The sequence below is a fragment of the Mercurialis annua genome, linkage group LG1-X (assembly GCF_937616625.2).
Source record: "Mercurialis annua linkage group LG1-X, ddMerAnnu1.2, whole genome shotgun sequence".
Lineage (NCBI taxonomy): Eukaryota > Viridiplantae > Streptophyta > Magnoliopsida > Malpighiales > Euphorbiaceae > Mercurialis > Mercurialis annua.
Window position 1 is genome coordinate 70381594 of NC_065570.1, and position 21801 is coordinate 70403394.

The 21801-nt window shown below is 33.5% G+C and overlaps 3 protein-coding genes across 4 annotated transcripts; 2 read left to right on the forward strand and 1 right to left on the reverse strand.

Annotated features, from left to right (window-relative positions):
- Nucleotides 1-4323: 4323 nt before the first annotated feature.
- Nucleotides 4324-6255, forward strand: LOC126687511 (desmethyl-deoxy-podophyllotoxin synthase-like). Its single transcript, XM_050382072.2, has 2 exons — nucleotides 4324-5298; nucleotides 5453-6255. Exons 1-2 carry the CDS (start codon nucleotides 4405-4407, stop codon nucleotides 6062-6064), a joined length of 1506 nt encoding a protein of 501 aa, XP_050238029.1. The 5' UTR covers nucleotides 4324-4404; the 3' UTR covers nucleotides 6065-6255.
- A 5445-nt stretch (nucleotides 6256-11700) lies between these two features.
- LOC126675556 (cytochrome P450 71D7-like) lies at nucleotides 11701-12731 on the forward strand. Its single transcript, XM_050370214.2, has 2 exons — nucleotides 11701-12498; nucleotides 12618-12731. Exons 1-2 carry the CDS (start codon nucleotides 11701-11703, stop codon nucleotides 12729-12731), a joined length of 912 nt encoding a protein of 303 aa, XP_050226171.2.
- Nucleotides 12732-12890: 159 nt separating this feature from the next.
- On the reverse strand, nucleotides 12891-21741 carry LOC126687488 (putative transcription elongation factor SPT5 homolog 1). Of its 2 annotated transcripts, XM_050382052.2 has the most exons (22): nucleotides 21201-21738; nucleotides 19470-19708; nucleotides 19220-19366; nucleotides 18739-18897; nucleotides 18561-18644; nucleotides 18216-18286; nucleotides 17766-18120; nucleotides 17508-17663; nucleotides 17331-17428; nucleotides 17147-17195; nucleotides 16915-17067; nucleotides 16689-16832; nucleotides 16357-16450; nucleotides 16089-16250; nucleotides 15963-16011; nucleotides 15791-15885; nucleotides 15602-15680; nucleotides 14554-14608; nucleotides 14335-14452; nucleotides 14120-14260; nucleotides 13534-13634; nucleotides 12891-13179 (listed from the first exon to the last, which is right to left on the reverse strand). In XM_050382052.2, exons 1-22 carry the CDS (start codon nucleotides 21544-21546, stop codon nucleotides 12934-12936), a joined length of 3141 nt encoding a protein of 1046 aa, XP_050238009.1. In that variant the 5' UTR covers nucleotides 21547-21738; the 3' UTR covers nucleotides 12891-12933. The 2 variants fall into 2 exon arrangements, with proteins under 2 accessions (XP_050238009.1, XP_050238014.1); XM_050382057.2 differs by lacking the exons at nucleotides 12891-13179; nucleotides 13534-13634; nucleotides 14120-14260; nucleotides 14335-14452 and having other exon boundaries at nucleotides 14583-14705; nucleotides 21201-21741.
- Between the last annotated feature and the right edge of the window lie 60 nt (nucleotides 21742-21801).

Genomic DNA, 21801 nt, shown 5'->3' on the forward strand with positions numbered 1-21801 from the left:
CAATCCTTATAGCAGTACTCTTAGCCCAAGTAATTGTTTCAACATCAGTATCAAACCCATGGTGTGGCTTAAACCAATCGATGTAATCAATTCCGTCACCGCCATAATCTTCTAAATGAACCTGCAAAACATAAATAATTATGTTTAACAAATCGTAATAATATGTAATAAAAAATCGTAATAATATGCAATAAAAAATCACCGTAATTATTAAAAAAATCATTTTAACATTTTTTTTTGAAAAAAAAAATTTCCGGCCGCGACGTTTCGATCGCGGCCGGAAAAGGGGGACGCCGGCGTCCTCTCCAGAGGAGTGGACGCCGGAGTCGGCGTCCTCTCTAGAGGAGGGGACGCCGAAAATTGGCGTCCACTCCTCCGGAATGGACGCCGAAAATTGGCGTCCACTCCTCCGGAATGGACGCCGAAAATTGGCGTCCACTCCTCCGGAATGGACGCCGAAAATTGGCGTCCACTCCTCCGGAATGGACGCCAAATTCCACGTCTCCTCCGGAGGATGAGCCGTGGAATTTGGCGTCCCCTCCCGGAGAGGACGCCAATTTTCGGCGTCCCCTCCCGGAGAGGACGCCAATTTTCGGCGTCCCCTCCCGGAGAGGACGCCAATTTTCGGCGTCCCCTCCTCTAGAGAGGACGCCGAACGTCCTCTAACGTGAAACGCAATCGTCCCCCTTCAAAAATTTTAAATAAAAATTTAAAAAAACTATTTTTTACCTCGGAAAAGCCGGAAAAGCTTATTTCCGAACGTCGATACTCGTTTTCCGACGAATTATACTCGTTATCCGTCATTTTACTCGACTTTTTACGTATTTGTTCGAGTGTGTTCGAATGAGTTGAGAGAACTTTTTTTTTGAAATTTTGCTAGAGGGGTAGAAATGTCTTTGGCCTGTGCGGTGTTAAGTAAAACCGGGCGGCGAATAGTAACACCAAAAAAATTTCCCTCTCATGAAATGCATATTTTGTAAACTAAAAAATAAAAATAGATTAGAGATTATTGTTTTCTCTTGTTTGATTCAGTGTTCATCATTTTTCATATATGTCCTTTTAACTGTTTTCTATGTCTCTCATGGAGAAGATGACTAGTGGCCGGCCGGAATGCGAGTCAAAAAAAGCGATAATGGGCGGAGTGCGAGAGGACAGCGGGAGTGAAGGACGGTTATTTTGAAACTATTTCTTTTTTAGAATAAATTTGAAGTATCCAGATAAATTTAGATTTAATTAAATTAAATAGAATTTTAAATTAGTTTCAATAAATAAAAAATAAGAAGATTTTTAATAAATTTATTAAAAAATTATTTAAGTATAATTAGATTTAATAAAATTAATTATAATTTTAAATTAATTTTAATTAGTTAATTAATAAATATTAATATTTTTAAATATATTTGAATTTTATAATAATATAATTAATTAATTTGGTATAAAGATTGGGTTGTACTTTAGTTTGGTTGGTCATGTGGTTTAATTTGTCATGTGGCTTGCTTGGATAAAAAATATTGCCACGTCATCAATTTGCTAAGTTGGCAGTAACGTGGCAGACATGTTGGCAAAATTTCGGTTCGGTATGCGGATTATATGAACATACGTAAGAGTCAAGTCAGAAAGAGCAACAAAAAAGAAGAAGATTAAAGTCATGAGAAATCAAAGGTAAAAATAAATACAGAGAGATGTTAATCAAAATTTATTTTATTTAGTAATTATTTTTGTTTATTTTTTGTTTATTTTTTATTTATATGAAAACATTTTTAGTCATGCAACAATAAAATTACGTTTTCTGCACACGGAAAATGCAAGATTCATCAGATGGAGAATTAGAGACAGGATTTCTTATTCTTTGCATGTAGCCTTTAGATAATAAACAGCCTCAACTACCAATCAATAACATGGTTTATAAAAAAATTATACATGCAAAATAAATGCAGAAAAGAAAAACATGATATATACAAGTCGCAAAAAAATCATAACTTCTACAGTATTTCATCATTCTTGTTAAATTAAAATGATATTTGGCTAAAAAAATCATAATACCAAGCCAAATCTCTTGAATTTCCTCATTTTAATTCCATTAGCAATTCCAAAATATTAATACTAACTATAAAATTTAACATAATATAAGAGAAGGATAATAAATTTTGGCAGGAAGATATTGAAAACTAAACATTTCAATTTTTTAATAGCCTAACCAATGAGTTATAGCTCAAATGGTTTAAGCGCTGAACAGTAAATTATCAAAGTCGTGACTTCAAATTCTCCCATAAACACTTCTCCCTTCTTAATTATGACAAAAAAAGACTTTTTAATAGCCTATGCAATTTCTGCAGAGACAGTATGATAAGGACTCCAACAAGCATCATCAGCATTTAAAGACTTTCATCAACAAATCAGAAGACCATGTCAATTAAAAGAAGGTTACGGGCGGTTGAACTTTTGCATCTAAAATCTTTTTCCACCAATAAATCCTATTCAAAAGAAAAAAAATAAAATTTTAATTTCTAGAATCCAAAGGAATCCAAAAAATAGATTTTTATTCAAGAAAAAAATCTTATCCACTGAATTTAAGACTCGTGTTGAGAAAGAGGGGAGGAAATAAATCAATTGCGTTATACCTAAAGGAAAGTCTAAACTCTTGTCAGCTTAAATCGATTAGCGTTATAATACATTTTAATATTATTTTAAAAAAATGATAAAAAATGTGTAACATTATTAATATCTTTTAATCCCTCAAGAAGTGTTATCATTTATGAAAACAAAGAAGTAATAGTTGAAAAATTTGATTCATTATTTTTTTGAACATAATTGATCTTTCTAAATTCGATTTTTTTTTTGTCCTCTTCATTTCATAAATTTAATTCTCTCTTTGGATAGTAAAAATATAATTAAACACGAGAAAATTTGATAATTACTTTTTATCTATAGTTATCTTTTTATTTTTAAAAATATTAATATTAATTAAATAATTTTTTAATTTAATGATTAAAATTTGAAAATATTAATACAATTAATTAATTGAATCAGTCGAATTATAAATCTCTCATGGAATCGTGGGCTTTCAAAAAGATTGCTTGAAAGGGATTATAATATTCCAAGCTTTCAGCCTAGCTAAATTTGACCGACGCTACAAGCAGCAATGCATTACATTTGGATGAAGTGCAGCCACGTCGATGGACCCTCTTCATCTTTATGGTATTAAGGCTCAATCCTTTTCCAGAGTTCCTTTTCGGAGTACAAAAATTTCAATTCTAAAGAAAAATATGCCCATATATGCAATGCAGGCCAATTCACCATCTTTCCAGCATACTTGACCGTAATTATCTTAACGCCACGCCACCTCAGGCATGTGCCTTTTACCATATGGACATTTTTGAAACAAAGCATGAGTTTTTGGGACAATATAGTCATTTTTTAAAGATTTGAATATAAATAAATTTTTCGTTAATACAAAAAAAATATTGAATTTTTCGTATTTTGTTTATGTTTCCAAAAGTATTTTAAAAAAATTAATTTTTTTAATTATAACCTTTAAGTGTAAAAGATATATTAATGACTACAAATAAATGATCATTTTACCCCCTCAATTTGACTTGAAATACCAGAAAAGCACAAGTTCGTGAAAGAAAACACTTTTATCTGAGATAAATTTTATTCAAAACTAAAGAAAAGCACAAGTACATATTAGATTAATTAATTCAACTATTATTTTAAGTAAGACTAAAAAATTAAATAACATTACATATAACAAAAAAATTAAATTTATAAAATTTATTCTGAAAAACTACAAATCTCATTCGCGTAATACGCGGGCATCGACTTAGTTATTATTTTTTTTAAGTAAAATGTTGGAATATAGAAATCAGGAATCTCAACTAGGTTGACACCCTTTTGGCACTTGCATCACGCTTCTAATGTCCAAAAATATCATAAAAGAAAAATAAAATATCCATACAAATAACTATAAATTGAACCTAGCAGAATCTGTAAAATATATGTCGACTAAAATCATGCGAAATTAAAGAATTACAAAAATCCGGACCTGAATCCCACTATGAATAACAAATTGCGAAAACACTGAATTTTGCAAGTCTGTCCACCACTTGATTTCCTTCTCTGAAGATATGACGTGGCTAAACCATCTTTAAACAAGTTGTGTATATTTACAAAAATTCAATTTTTTTTTTTCAAAAACCGATAAAATTTTAGAATTATAGAAAATTATGAATAAATACATTTGAACTTACAAAAAACAGTATAAGCTTGTTTTATTTCAATATCACTTAAAACATATTCCAAGCTTTCAGCCTATATATACTTGACTATCTCTGCATATTGGATGAACTGCAGCCACGTCCTCATTAGTTCTATTTTCTTGAAAATCAAATCATTTTCTTTGCTATGGCTTTCTACCCAATTCTTTGCACCTTCTTCCTCTTCATCTTTATGGTATTGAGGATATGGAAGAAATCAAAAACCAACCACTCAAACCCTAATCTTCCACCAGGGCCATGGAAGCTACCCTTAATAGGTAGCATCCACCATTTAGTTGGCTCTCTGCCCCATCTTCGCCTTAGCGATTTGGCCCGAAAGCACGGACCTCTTATGCATCTTCAACTGGGGGAGCTTACTAATATCGTGGTTTCTTCGCCTGAAATCGCTAAACAAGTGATGAAAACCAACGACACCAACTTTTCGCACAGGCCTTATCTGGTTGCTGCAAGTATTGCAACTTATAACTATTCCGACATCGCATTTGCACCCTACGGAGATTACTGGAGACAAATGCGAAAAATTTGCATGCTCGAGCTATTAACTGCAAAACGCGTGAAGTCGTTTAGATCAATCAGGGAAGAAGAAGTATCAAAACTTATAAGATCATTAACGTCTTCATGTGGTGAAGGATCATTGATCAATCTTAGCAAAATGGTCAATGCTATGACCTATAGCATTATTTCGAGAGCAGCGTTTGGCAAAATATGGAAGGGAGAAGAAATTTTCATCCCAACTGCGAAGAAACTGTTAGAGGGATCTGAAGGATTTACTCTGGCTGATATGTATCCTTCAGTCAAATTACTTCACTGGAGCAATATGGTGCGTAAGCTTAAGGAACTTCAAGGAATAGCAGATAACATATACCAAAACATCATTGATGATCACAGAAGTAGAAGAGCAGCAGAAGCCAAATCACGAACTTATGATGAGGAAGATTTTGTTGATGTTCTTCTCAACTGTCAGGAGCAAGGAGACCTTCCTATCCCTATAACAGACGACAATATCAAAGGAGTCCTCGCGGTCAGTACATCTATCCCTTTAAGTTATTTCCGCCTCGGACAAGCAAATAGAAAAGATGAAGAGTCTAATTAAGTTTAAGCTGGGTGCTAGTTAGTAGTTAGATATAAAGAAGAACTAACAACAATAAATTATGTTTATCTCTTCATTTAATCAGGACACTTTCATTGCCGGAAGTGAGACATCATCTACGACAATAGAATGGGCAATGTCGGAATTGGTAAAAGATCCAAAAGTGATGGAAAAGGCGCAAGAAGAAGTGAGGAGGGTCTTCGCAGCACAAGGAAATGTGGACGAATCTCGCATTCAAGAACTCACCTACTTAAATATGGTAATCAAAGAAACTCTAAGATTGCACCCTCCTCTTCCATTATTAGTTCCAAGAGAATGTGGAGAGAACTGCGTGATTAATGGTTATGACATTCCAGCCAAATCTAAAGTAATTGTGAATGCATGGGCCATTGGAAGAGATCCTAATTACTGGAACGACGCGGATCAATTTTGTGCAGAAAGATTTCAGGATTGCTCAATTGACTATAAGGGGACTAATTTTGAGTTTCTTCCATTTGGTGCTGGAAGAAGGATATGTCCAGGAATGTTGTTCGGCATTTCGAATGTGGAGTTTCCACTTGCACAGTTGCTTTACCATTTTGATTGGAAACTGCCTTCAGGAGTGAAACCAGAAACTCTCGACATGGAAGAAGCTTTTGGTGCCGTTGCAAAGAGGAAAAAAGATCTCCACTTACTTCCTACGCTATACATTACTTGAGTCGCCGAGTAAATTGTAATGATGTTTCTTTCAGGAATAATAAACGCATGGTTGTCATACGTAAGTCTTTTTTATGAAATTGTAATGATGTTTCTTTCAGGAATAATAAATTAAGACAAATGAAATAAATTAGGAAAATATAGTCTGTCCAAAATCCAATCTGATTCTTTAGTTAATTGGGGTCGTATCTTTCATTACCTAATATTAAAATTTAAAGGTAGTCCTATCATCAGCAATATCTTGCATACAAACTAGCTAATATAATACAAAACTTACAGAGATCGCATTGCTTCGAATACTTTCTTGACGATAAGAGGCCTTCTTCTGACTGATAATGCAGGCTGTTTAGTTTTCTTAGGAATTGAATCTTCTATGCACAACATTCTTCATTGTGCAACAACTCGGATCTTTTGGGACGCTCTTCTTCCGGATGGTGTTGATAATTTTAATATCAATGGAAGTCTCTAGCTTCTTGGAGACATAAAAATCTTTAGGATTCTATTTGGTTTTTCGGTGTTTGGGAGATTTGGAAAGCAAGAAACAAATGAGTCTTTTGTATTTGCAAGCAGTGGCGGAGCCACGTTGTGGATAAGCCCCTCTTATTTTTCCAAAATTACAAATTTCTCAAGTGATTTTTTTAAAATTTAACGTGCTATTTAGATAATTAATACATATTGACCCCCTTAATTATATAAAAAAATTAGATTACATATATCATATGAATTTTTTTTCTATTTTGCCCCTCTTAGTTTCGATTTCTGGCTACGCCGCTGTTTGCAAGGGTGTGATTCCTTACAAATATCACAATCCGAGCTTTAATTATGATGGTAATAATGTATTTAGATCATTAGGTTTTCTCTTTTCAATTTAGTGTTTTTGTTTTTGCCTGATCACATCTTGTGAATGAGCTAATATATTCATCATTTATAAAAAAAAATATCTAATCAATTAATATTATTTTTAAATTTGATTAAATCTAAATTAGATTATGTAAAAAATTAAAAAAAAAAATTATCAGGATGTCGCGCTACTGCACGGATGTACACTAATACTTTATAATCTTTCTCAAAAACAAATACTTCTATAGTCCAATCATTTGTGACTTTTAGCAATTGCGATGAAATTTTTAAATTTTTATGTCCCAATTTGAAAGGTTTGTTGTAATTGTGTTCAAAATTTTAAGTTTTGTTTTTAAGCACAAACTTTTGCGTCATATTAATTATAAAGAAATTTTTAAAATGTTGTCTAATTTCTAAAATGAGTTATTATGAAAGTTAGGTCATAATTGATAAAAGATACAAATATTTTGGATTCAAAAAATAAAATTAAAAGTTTTTGACGCAATTGCAAATAAGACCTTTAAAATTGGACATGTTTATAAAAATTAAAAAATTTGATCGTAAAAATGCAGAGGTTTGGATTTAAAAAATAGTTTGGTCAATTTAATAATCACTTTTGATCTGTAGCTTTTTTATTTTTAAAATTTTATATGAAATAATTTCATTTAATATAATAATTGATAATTATTAAAATTTAAAAATTCAAATTAAACTGTTTGAAGCGGTCAAATTATAAACTTCTGATGAAGCCGATTTGATATCCAGACTCTCTTTAAAAACATGGCTTCAAACATATTATTAGATAGAAGCAGAGGTGGCCACAGACCGGATTGAACTGTAACTGGATCTAAAATTGGCCCGGTCAAACCCGGTCTAAAACCGATCAAATCCTAAACTGACCTCAAACCGGCCCGGAACTAAAGGAAGGTCGATTTCCGGCCGGTCCAACATTCCTTAAAATCAGAATTGTCGGTTCCAATTTTGAACCGGATTTTTTTTAAAGAATAGATTTTAAAATATTTATTATATATCTATTAATACATATATATATAAAACTAATTGCTAATGTAACCTACCATATTTAATAATAATATATCCTACTATAAATGCATAAGATATTTTTAATATATTTTGTTTATATATATAATTAAAAAAAGGAGAGCATTTGTGGGAGAAATTGAACCCACAACATTCATAATTTGCTGGCTAACGCTTATACCATTTTCATTATATATATATATATATATATATATATATATATATATAGAGAGAGAGAGAGAGAGAGAGAGAGAGAGAGAGAGAGAGAGAGAGAGAGAGAGAGAATAATGCTATATAATCCAACACTTTTAATCTACCTTTTTATACAGCCTGACGTGGCAATCAGAGAATGGATTGATTAAATTCGGTTTTTTGAGATATACACTTTAGATAGAAATTGGACGAATGAAACAATACCACATAGGTGTGTTAAAAAAGTTGGACTAAAAAGATGGGTTATAAATTTTAAAATAATTATCAAAATATAGTCTTCTTTTTATATATTAGTTGTAAATCTATCTTTTCTTTTATAGTGTATGATTACATCAAATACCATGAGAGATTTTTAAGTAGACTCAATCTATCACGTCATCCGTGAACTACCCTATCATATTATGACACGTCACTAAAATAATGACACTGTTGTAATTTTATTTATTACTTGTTTACACTTTTAAATAGTGGTATTACGATAGTGTCATTATTTTAATGACGTGTCATAATATAATAGGTTTAGTCTATGAATGATGTGGTGAACCGAATCTATCTAAAAATTTCTCAAATACCATATAAAAAGATTGCTTACTAAATTTCTTTCAAATATTAATCATAAATTTATCTTTCCTTTTATATTGATATATATAATCATATCACACCATAAATACGATATAAATTACTGATATTCGTTGTTCCTTTTATATACTACCATGCATGGATTTTATTTTATTTTTTCTATTAATAATTATATGTGTGTGTAATAATTACAATTTATGGTAAAATAAATAAATAATTTTAATTTTTAAGTATTTAATCACTTATTTTAAGTTTAATATAAATTTCAAATATTTAATTTATTTTAAAAAAATAGTATTTTTTTTAATTTTTGGAAAGGAAATCATAGACCGGAATCGGCCGATTCTATACCGGCCCAAAATCTCTCAAGAGGGCCAGAGGCAGTTCAAAACTAGTTTAAAAATTTGAACGGTGATGCGGCAGTTCCAGCTGGTTTATAAACGATGGTCACCTTTAGATAGAAGTCAGCTTGATTCCTTTTACATATCAATTTTTCATTTGTCAACTATTAACACTATTTATGCATGTTAATTAGGGATGCAAGCAATCAATAAAACTATAAAATAGAATGGGAACGAACTAGCATATCCACAAGGATACTTCAAAAGCTACTAATTAACCTTCTCTTCTCTTTTCTCTCTAATAAACCCTAGCCGCCTAGAGCTTTTTTTCTTATTTTTTTCTTCGGCAGCCGTCAATAACTTAATTTTCTATTGACGGTAGCCACCCCTTTTGTTTATGTTATTTTAATATCATAGAACATAATAAATAGCCAATTCTTTTTCATTTTTCTGACGGATTAAAATTTATCACGAAGCGCAATTCAATTATCAAGAAGCGACGATAGATTGAAAATCTTTCAGTAACAAAATGGATTCGTCTATGAGTTATACTAGTTTTATTTATTTTCTATTGTTTGTCTTTTTTATTAATGTTTTACTTTATCCTTTCTTTATGAAAGGTTTGTTGTCCTTTCTCTGTGAAAGGTTTGTTGTCTCCTTTTTAGAGGAGTTGTTGTCTCTTTTTTAGAAGGAGTTATATCAAGTGTTGATTGAATCGGATGTTGTGAGTTTGCGGGTGTTTGAAGAAGTTTGAACGAAGGGTGATTGAAGACTGCACTTAATTTGCGAAACAGTTAGTAATTTATTTTTATTTTCGTAAGTAAGGTCTGCGAATCAGGCAGCATGTTGTCTGTTCCATGTCAGGTCATCGGGTTTAGTTTTTAAATTATCCCGAATTTCTTACAAATGTAAATGTTTCATATTCAATTTAATGAGATCCGATGAATTCAAAAAAAAAAAAAAACATGATTGTTTAAATTAGCTTATTTTATTTCAACATTTTTTACCAACCAGCAATAATTTAAATATTATAAATGCTAAGCTCAATTTATTTTTCCTTTCCAATTATATCAAAAAAAAATCAACATCACTTAAAAGAACAAAAATTTCCTGCTGCCTTGGCAGCAGGAAATTCCTGCAACTCTAGACGTGGCAGCTAAACAAGCTGCCACTCCAATCCCTCTAATTTCCTATTGATATGGTTAATTAGCCAGTCTAGTTAGCCAATTTAATACACGGAAAAATTGAATTTGTTGCTGTAGCTGTAGCCAAATTAAATTAGAGACAAAATAATATTAAAATATTAAATTCTGAATACATTTTTATTGTTAAAATTTACATATTGATCACTATCACTACTATGAAAAGTTAAAATTATATCTCCACTTCAATTTCTTTAATTTTCTTTTGAATCGGTATTTGGTAATTAGAAATCTAATTCTTTTGGGTATTATTCTGTCACTTATTATGGCTCAGCTAACAAGCAACGAATTCAATTTGTTGGCTACTGATTGGTACCAAAAATTGCCCCACTATTAAATTAAAAAGTTTTTACTAACCGGTCTTTATTGAAGACTCAAAATAAAATAATATAAATTTATACTTATAAAAAAAAATTATAAACACTCAAGATTGAAAAGAATGTAAATTAGATCATCCATGAAAATTGTTGTTTAGAGTTTCAAAAATAACTTATCAATATAATAAACATATTAAATAAAAAAAGTATAAGTATTAAATGCTAATTAGACTGCTAATTAACCATATCAATAGGGAATTAGAGAGATTGAAGTGGCAGCTTGTTAAGCTGCCACGTCTAGAGTTGCAGGAAATTCCTGCTGCCTTGGCAGCAGGAAATTTTTGTTCCACTTAAGATACATGGGCAAACAAAAATATTATTTTTTTCTTTCAATGGAAATTTTGAGCGCTGAGGACATCTCCCAAGAGCGGGGGATTTGGTGATATAACTATTTTATGATCAAGTTATTTATTTATTTTTGACGTTTCACTAAGCTATAGTCATTTTATATTATGATTATTAAGATTCAAATAATTAAAATTTGATAATTAAATTTTTATTTTTATAATGAGAGATTGTTATAGGAATTCAGATCAATAATTATTAAAATGGCGACGATTAAATTAAATAATCACAGTTTTAATTAGTGGTCACAAACAATTATCTTAACGTCAAAAAAAAAGTTTAATGACTAATTAATTATTTCTATTACGTTCTTTGATCTAGCTGAATAATACAAAAATAAATAGGATGACTAAAATATTAACAAATAAAATGTCATTAATTTACATACAAGAAGGATAAAACTATAAATTATATAAGAATGACATAATAATTTACTATTAATATTTAATATTAAGGCATGAATTAATTTACTATTAATATTTAATATTAAGGCATGAATTTGTTGACAGGATTATAATATTCGAAGCATTCAGCCTAAAGTTGACCAACTCTGGCAAAGCAATACAGATTTTGACTATCTCTGCATTTATAATTGGATGAACTGCAGCAATTCATCCATTAGTCTTATTTTCTTGAAATCAAATCACTTTCTTTGCTATGGCTTCCTTCCCAATCCTTTGTACCTCCTTCCTCTTCATTTTTATGGTATTGAGGATATGGAAGAAATCAAAAACCAACAACTCAAATACTAATCTTCCACCAGGACCATGGAAGCTACCATTAATAGGCAGCATCCACCATTTAGTTGGCTCTCTACCCCATCGCCGCCTTAGAGACTTGGCGCGAAAGCACGGACCTCTTATGCATCTTCAGCTCGGGGAGCTTACTAATATCGTGGTTTCTTCGCCTGAAATCGCTAAACAAGTGATGAAAACCAACGACACCAACTTTTCGCACAGGCCTTATCTGGTTGCTGCAAGTGTTGCAACTTATAACTATTCTGACATTGCATTTGCACCCTACGGAGATTACTGGAGACAAATGCGGAAAATTTGCATGCTCGAGCTATTAACCGCAAAACACGTGAAATCGTTCAGATCAATCAGAGAAGAAGAAGTATCAAAACTTTTGAGATCATTAACGTCTTCAGGTAATGAAGGGTCGTCGATCAACCTTAGCAAAATGGTGAGTGCTCTGACCTATAGCATTATTTCGAGAGCAGCATTTGGCAAAATATGGAAGGGAGAAGAAATTTTCATACCAACTGCGAAGAAACTGTTACAGGGATCTGAAGGATTTACTCTGGCTGATATGTATCCTTCAGTCAAATTACTTCATTGGAGCAATATGGTGCGTAGGCTTAGGAAGCTTCATGGAATAGCAGATAATATATACCAGAACATCATTGATGATCATAGAAGTAGACGAACGTTTCTATATGTGCCACTTGCTCCCTACACCATACATTCCTCAAGTTGCCCAGTAAACCCTGCATCGACGGTTCTATATGTGCTACTTCAATATCAACCAATAAATTTTAAATTTTTATATCAGCTGCTATAAACCCATGGTCATGCCTAAATCTTTTCTTATGAAATTTTCATCATGATCTTTTTTAGAATAAATTGTCAGATGTTTCTTTCAAGGATAATATGAAATTAAGTAGGAAAATGGACTATATGTCCACAATCCACTCTGATTCACGAGTTAGTTGGGGTCTTAAATTAATTTAATACAGGAAAACATTATAAAAATGAGAGCAGTAATATCTTGCATACAAACTAGCAAATATTTTACTAAACCCACAGAATACAACAAAATATTAATGATAGTGTGTGAGAATGAATAATAGAGAAGGAGAGCGTACGAGGGAAAGATATTAAATCTTAGAATGAGTAAAAACATGTAATTTCATATATAAATAATTCACAAAAATCATGGTTGAGCCAGTTTAGCAAGTATAACCATGTCTAATATCTTAACATCAAGAGTATCATCTACTTTTACAATTCCGTCAGTGCCATCTACACCAATCAACTTGCCTGTGGCACCACGATGTGCACCGCCCATGATCTTGATCTTATCTGATTTTCTAGGTACTACTACCTCTATTTCGCTTGAAAATGCTGTCATTGTCTCGCCATTCCCATTTGCCCCCAGGGCTATCTTACACGACCCATCCTGTACCATGCAACACCAACATTAGTTCATGCATTGCATAAAAATTTCCCTACACTTATATATCTGCTGCTATCTAAGTAGCACGTAAACGGAAACGGAAAACAGAAACAATACTTAAACAGCGCCGAACGTTTGTATACTTCCAACCAGCCTTGTAGAATCAATATCAATAAACAAAACTAAGCTAATAACCTATACCAACATTTTTGTCTCAAAAGCTATGCATGCCATTTAATAATCCCAGTTTGTATGCTTTTATCTGAGCTGCTGTGATTAAATATCTATATAGGCCAATTACTTCAAATTATTCTAGGAAGCAAAGGCAAACTTAACAAAAGATCCAGATGAACATACCCCAAAAACCTCCCTGACAACACCAATAGCAGAGTCATCGCTGGATTTTCGAACATTAACCAATATGTCTGGCATGAACCATGGTCCTTCACTGTCCCCTCCTATAATAGAATCAATGTCAAAATCACAAATATGCTAAAAAGGATTAATATATTTGAAGCATGTAAAATCCAAATTTAAGTGTTGTTACATCACAAAGAGAATACAGTTTCTTTAGTACTACTTGAAAGCATGTAAAATGCAATGCCAGCAGCTTCTTTAATGTGGTTTAAGTTTAACCTTTCAAAGTCAAACACACTTTCTTCTGAAAATTAGAAATATAAAAGAGAGAGAGAAATCTCATAGAACTCCATCATAAATGCAGAAAGAATTATACAATAAGAAAAGAAAAAAGCATATGAACCTCTCAATACCCAGATAAATGCACTCTCATATTCCATTTGTAAAAACCTTACTATTTTAGGAGAAAAATGTGTTAGCCAACCATTCAGAGATTTCAAAAATACCCAAAAAAAATCTCGAGAATACAATTTAACAAATTCATCACATGACAAATATAATTAAAGATAGGAAGCACAAATCACACCTATAACAGGAGACATAACATCAAGACTGCCAGTTCCAGGCGTCATTGGCTGCCCTCCAGGAGTACCAGGGAGGTAAGCTGCAGAACTAGGAGTCATAGGCTGCCCAGGAGTTGACGGCAAATATGGACTTGGAGCATTGACTACAAGTGTGTACAGTTAGTTAAAATAGGACTATTATAATTGACATTATAACTTTTACTGAAAAGATGTCTACCATAAGCCGAACTGCTATCCCTTGGTGTCCCAGCATCACTGTAACTACCACCAGGAGTGCTAGCCCAACCTGAACCGGGAGTTGGAGCTTCATATGCCCGAGAAGGAGGACTTCCCGACTGGAAAACAAACCAGGGAAGAACAATATAATTGTTTTTTGAACAGACAACAACAAAAAATAAGCAAAAATAAGAAAGCCAAAATATGCTAAGTTCCTAACCTGATACTGTGGACTCGATCCCCATGAACCAGGATTTCCATCTTCCCAATTATCCCTATTTAATATTGTTGGGCATCCCATATTCTTATATTAGTTCCATTGCATATTGAAAATGTCCCACAATAATGCTCAAACATGTGACAATTTTTGGCCTGTTAAGAATTGTTGTTTTGGGGTCGAAAAAATGCTTCTTGAATGTTTTTTGAATAAATTAATTTGATTATTTGAACTACTAAAAATTGCTTTTAGAAAAAAGCATCTATTTACCTGTTTTTCTTAAACAACAGATTTCGAAGCTAAAGAAAGTCATTAAAAAAAAACATGTAAAGGACTTTTTCAGACCTCAATTCCAAATACCTTTCTTATATTCACGATAGACAACATTTGCATAAAAGAATTGGCAAATGGAAACCATTAGATTAATGCAAAACATGAAGTCTTTGTGCAATTATGAATATTACAAGATAACCGAGTACTTAAAATGCGCCATATAGAAGTTTCATTCGGCAAATATAATTAATCATGGCATGCCAAAAATGAGAAACAATATCGCAAGAGAAGGGATCAAAAGGGGTCACACCATATTACATAGAAATCTATTCAAAACAAGTGAGAACTTTTACCCAATAACATTATACAGACGGTCTTAAACATGATGCCATACATTATGGAAAACATATTGTGATGACAGACATGCCGTCGTTAGACTAGTCTACTGAAAATATAACTCAACTGTATCATAAAAAGGCATCTGCTATTTTGCTAAAACATGCATCTTTTGCTATATGTTGTGCTCAGAACAAATTATTCAAAGTGCCTCTAACAAAAAAAATCAGCGGAAGATTTTATCAGTTAGCAATGGAACTGAGTGTTTTTAGTTGAAACCACCAATCAAGCCACACCTTGCTTGCAAAGAACAATAACAGCACTCATGCAAATCAATACAAAAAAATTTATCTTCAAGAAAAATAGGGACCTACTTCATAAAAGCATATCAATCATTGGCGTTCATTTCAAGATAATAACAACAGAAAAATCATTATCAAACCTTGGAGGACTCATTGGCGCGTAAGGATTCCATGCTCGGTCACGCATTGGCGTTCTCATGCCATCATGAATAGGAGTTGCTACAAATATAACAGCACGACCAAAAGGGAAACATGACTGTCATTTCACTTGAACAAATATTGAGATAGCCTAAGCAACAAACAAACAATTGGTAGTTTAAAGAACAAACCTCCTGCATCTCTCATTGGAGTCATGTACGGGTGCAATGGAGTCCGAGAAGGATGCATTGGAGTTTCACTTCCCATACCATACCGAGATGAGTCGCTACAAACAAAAATATCAGATGACATTAGGAGGAGAATGTAAAACTAATAGACGAATTAACAGGGAATGTTATTTACCGGTGTGGAGTAGATACAACCACATTGTCGGAGATATTACTTCGATCAACTGTTCATATAACGGAAATTGGTAAGCTTAAATAAGCAAAAACTAGAGCGAAGTATGTAACTATAATAAATTCTTGCCTAAGATAACTTTCATTTGAGACTCCAACTCAACCCGAACAGACTGGCCTTTGATATCTACAACTCGCCCACGGTAACCCTTGAAAGGTCCCAGGCGTATCTTCACTGTTGTACCCACCATACTATCACGCCCTCCTCTTCCACCCCGGTTCCTTCCTCCAGCTGTGGCATTGAAGTACAAGTTGATAACAGAATCAATGCTTAAGCAAAATATCAAGATATCAGAAAACAAGTTCTGTCTTCACAAGAGTAGGTGTCAGCAACTTACACTCAAATGGAGGACCTCCTCTTGGAAATCTCCTTGGTGATGGGGGTACACGAGGGGAAGGTTTAAGATTGCTAAGTCCAGAGTAGGAATCCCCCTGAATCATACAGGATAAAGGTCGGTATATTTGAATAACAGAATCTTTAGATAAGTGAATTAGAATTACAATATGATATAAACCAGCTAAGCTATTTGCATTTTCATAATCATGTCTTCTTTCTTTAATATAATCATTGCAAAACATCCCAATCAAAACCATTCAACCCAAAATTAAGTAATTAATGGAATTGACACTTCAATTGTTGAATGAGTTATTTATTCACAGAAAAAATTACATTTCTGTCACCACTGGCTCGCGTTCCTCCAACAACACCACATGCATGGGATTTAGCACATATAAATCCAGCATGTTCAAGGTGATAGCGATCGTAGATGAACAAGACTCCTTTGAATATGTGTTCCACAGCACCTTGTTTTCCCTAACAAGATAAGAAGGATAGATGGTAAAGAACAAGTATGCCTAGTAATTAAGACAAAAAAGACAGCAGTTTAGAGTCTTACTTTGCAAGGACCATCCATTATTTTAACAACGTCCTTCACTGATATAGTATTCTTGTACCGATCTTGCACATTAAATTTCTTGTCAATCTTGCATTTAATCTCTCTCAGCCTAACAAGAGCAACCTCAGGTCTTTCCGGTACTCCCTTGAGAACCTGAAGTTAATTACATGATAAAGTAAGATTTAAGGAGCAATGGATACATATATACTTGGGCACTCCAGTGATTACTCACCTGAAATGCTTCACTTTCCACACGTATTATAACACCAAAGCTATTATTACTGCACACCATAGAATAATCAATAAGTCATTTCATAATACAGCAGAGAAAACAGATCTATTTAGGAAAAGAAAATATATAAAACCTCAAATATTCATCGAGAAAACAACAATGATTCTGGAAGTGCAGCACTTACTCCAACATCACAAGATCATGAAGCTCGTATTCTCCGAGTTTCGAGATGCCAGTGGTCACTTCAGAACTTTCCACGACATCATCAGCAAAAACACGGATCTGGACATAGCAAAACATAATTACCATATACAGCTATTCCTTTTAAACTCAATTGCCACACATGAAAACTATCACTCACATCTTCCTTGGTCGTATCCGACAAAATGATGAGAACATGGTGGTCAACCTTAAGAACCATGCCGGTTGCACCCTCCTGGGTACCAGATACAACCTTCACATGATTACCCGGTTCAAAATACTTGCAAAGCTCCTTCTCATTGACTGCAATAGTTTTCTGAATAACAAACAGTTGAATCAGATTTATAAATTGAAATTAAAAAAATGGTAGGAAATACACAAGATATAACTAATACAGATCTCTTCCAACAATTCTTACAGGAAGGCCCTTCATTTCAGGTCTAATATGAACATTCTCTTCATCAACCTTCTCCACCCATCCCTTAAGGTTTTTCAAATCTCCCTTGACGATAATAACTGCATCGCCCTTCACAAAGTGACCCTTCTTTCTGTTTGCAAATAAGCTTGACAAACCCACATTATCACCATCATTTTCCCCAGGCTTTTGAAACTTTTCAAGTTCATCAAAAGTTGGTTTGATGTTCTGAACACTAATTGATTTCGTCGACACTGTTTTATATAAGAACCCGTCTTTAAACAGCATCCCACCAATGTTTTCAAAATAATCACCACTCATAGGGTCCCTTCTTCGTTCCACGCGAATATGTAGTTCTCTGAGAACAATACATAATAGTAACAAACAATAACTAAATCAAAATACGATTTAGTGGAAGTATTGTGCAAAGAGAAACTGTAAAATAATCATTACCTAGCTTCATCTACGTTCATAAACCGTGGTGGGGGGACAAAAGCTTTCTTTTTGGCAACCTCTCTGCCCTCCTATAAGAAGTTTCAGAAGATTCTCTAAAATTACAAAGTAGAAATTCCAAAATATGTATTGATTATGGAGGAATAGTGCAAGATCTTTGTAAATTCATATGATCGTTTTGTCATTTGTTCAAAAACAGATCACAAACAATTGTGACAAGGTTTACCAATAACATGTTACAACACCAGTTTATATAATGCCACCGATCCTACTCTTACAAATCAACATGAAACTCATATGCCCAGAAGAAACTATATCATGATCAAGTAGCAAAAATGTATATACCAGTTTATTTGCAAGAGCCTGTAAGTCGATCCTTGGTATTAACTTCACTGTAATTCTCTGTCGCACATTATCCACAGCTACTACCTAGTGAAAAAAGTAAAAAAAACATATAGAAAGAAGCTTTAGAAGAGAATAAGTATGGAACACCACGACAACTAAATAAAGTTATAAAGAATACTTTAGCAAGGTCTCCCTTGTATATTCCAATCTTCATTCTAATCCAGGTATCCCTTGAAAGATCTAGTGCTTTGCTTTCAACTGAAAGAACATCAGTCATTTCTTTAATTGGGACCAGCATTATTTTCTGTGCATAAATGTTTCGCAGACCTTTGCATGCCTGGAGCAAAATAAAAAAACATTCATTAAGCTACATCTACGGCCATGTTTGGTTCATGGAATAGCTGCGGAATGGAATAGCTATTCCGTATAGAATGACAATTCTTTGCTTTGGTTCATGGAATAGGTATTCCAAAGAATTGCTATTCCATGATTTTGTGGAATAAGGACTCCTCTCAAAAACTAAAGAATGGCTATTCCATTCCTTATGGAATAGCTATTCTATTCCATATTATTCCATTCCATGAACCAAACATGGCCTACATGTCATTGGAAAACATCAATATTGAACTCCATGAACAAAAGTTATACCATTGGCATACCTCCCTCACATGGGCCTCCTTGTCTGCTTCAACATAGATAAAGTTCTTGAGATGATCAAGAGCAATAGCAGAACGGATTTGCAATTCAGCTCCTTTATCAATATACTTTTGCATAAGGCAAACAGCTGTCTCTCGTTCACGACCAATCTGGTGTACATTAAAACATAATTTCACAGATATAAATATAGAAAAATATTGTAGGAGAATATTCAAACATGTATAAAAATCATAGCAGAACTGTAAAACATACCGCACATTTCACCATCCATAATTTAGGATCCCGAACAGATGGCAGAAGAGCTTGTTGATCCACCTCTGATGTCTCTTCGTCATATTCTGTGTGACTTGACCTTGCATACCTTGCTTGAATGCTTCTCTCAAGAGCTTCCACATCTTCTTGCTCATCCTCCCGAGGAAGCAATGGTCTACGATGAACCCTTCTACCATCATCTTCATCAGGTAGATCAGCTCCATTATCAACAATAAAATCTGCATGTACACGAGATAACCCTCAGATTCAGCAAAGCAAGCCACACTTTTCAAATGAATCCAGATCAATTCTTAACATTCATGCGCCCGCCCACTAATAAAAGAGATCCAGTTTTCCATTTTGGAAAAGAAAATTTACCATCACTGTAAATTTTTCACGTAGATGAAATTGACATAACTTATAACAGTCGTGTAAGGAAATGAAATCAAAATAGGGAACCTAAAGTGCATGCGCAGCTTGGTTTAAATCCACTTAAATGATTGCATGAACCTCAACAAGAAGAGGAAGATTTGAACCGGGGGTAAAGACTCAGCCTGGTTATTAGATGAAACAAACACTGACAGAAGAACAAAGAATGAAATACATCCAGAACAAAGCTACATTGATTGCCATCACATTCACTATAACAATGATAGGTATCATGCCAAAGCTTACAAGAAATTATAAAGCACGTATTCAAAAAAGGATAGCTAAATTATATAACATAAGAACTTGAATTTGATTAACTGGTCAATGTAGAACTAAAAAGCATCCATCAACTTCATTACATAGAGAATCAAATCAAAACTCCCTTGGTACAAGATTCAAAATAATAAGACTTCACTTATTGGAAAAACAATAATCACAGCGGTAAAAAAAACAAATCCGCTCGAACAGGTACACCTCACATAAGAAGTAGGGAATATTCAGTTACAGACATTTTGAGAGGACAGGAGAAGAGGGTGGGGAAGAGACTAAAAGCATAAAACAGAAACAAGTACGGATAAAAAAAAAGTATGCTAATTTATCATAGAGCTGAATAGAAGATTTAAGAAAAATATGGATGTGATACTGTGTGGATATCATAAACTGGGGCCATAAATTGTCATGCAATAGTTTTCTGGCGTACATAACTTCAGTAAATTCAGCAAACCTTTCCTTATAGACCTAGAAGACACCTACAGTAGGACTCATTCGAATAAAATCTAAAATCATTGGTTTCAGAGTCTCCAACAGGCAACAAGGCAATGACTTCAATTAATAGTAACTTCAAAACTTAAACATTTAACAAGCCGTGAGTTATGAACAGTTTTGCAGCTGAAACATAATAACCTCGGCTACTTAAAATCCCATTTCCTCACTTTCAAACCTGAAAAAGTCATATATCATAGATCCCAATTTCAGAACCTCGCATAATGCTTCCATACTAATTACTATCTACTTCTAATAAAATCACTAGAAAACATATGGCAGAACAAAAATTTACTAATTCATAACTCCCAGTACTACTATAAGCAGCATTCCATTTCTTGCAGCTGCTACTACTACAGCATAACTAATTTAAACAATTCATTAACCCTGAAATTCAATAACTAAAAAGGCCAAATACTTTTCTAAATTAATCACGTCATAATAATCTTAATCACCAGGAACTCTCAATTCTCCAACCCTAATATCACAAACCCTAACCCTAATTTACAAAATCAAATCACAAGAGAATTAATTAATTACCATCCTCAGCATCATCATCTTCCTCTTCATCATCGTCACTATCAACCTCAGCTTCCAGGTCAAAAAACTGCGTGCCAGACCTTCGTTTGGCTTTCTTTCCCCTTGCACCGCTGCCATAGTCATCGTCGTCGTCATCTTCTTCTTCCTCCTCTTCGTCATCTTCTTCGGCAGCGTCATCAATAAAATCTGATCTCCTTCTCTTCCTATTGGATCCTCTTTTATCTTGTTCTTCTTCCAATTCTTCCTCTTCTTCTTCTAATTCGTCCATCCCCTGTTCTCGCTCTCCGTATTCTTCGTCTTCGCCGTCAAACCCCTCGTCATCGTCGTCGTCTCTATGACGAGCCATATTTGGTAGATGTTCTTCGATCAGAGGTTAAAAGATTTGAGTTCTCAGTGGTGGAAATGTGTAAAATTTGGGGGGTTTTGGGTCATATAACCCTAGCTAGAGTGTTCTAAAACATAAAACGGTGTAGAAGAAAGAGAATTACTATTAGATTTGGGATTTATTTGTCATTTTTCCTTTTTACAGAGACTGACTGCGTTGTCTGAACCGGACACGAGGTGGAAAAGAGTGGTAGTTGCGATCCATACGGTGTCGTAC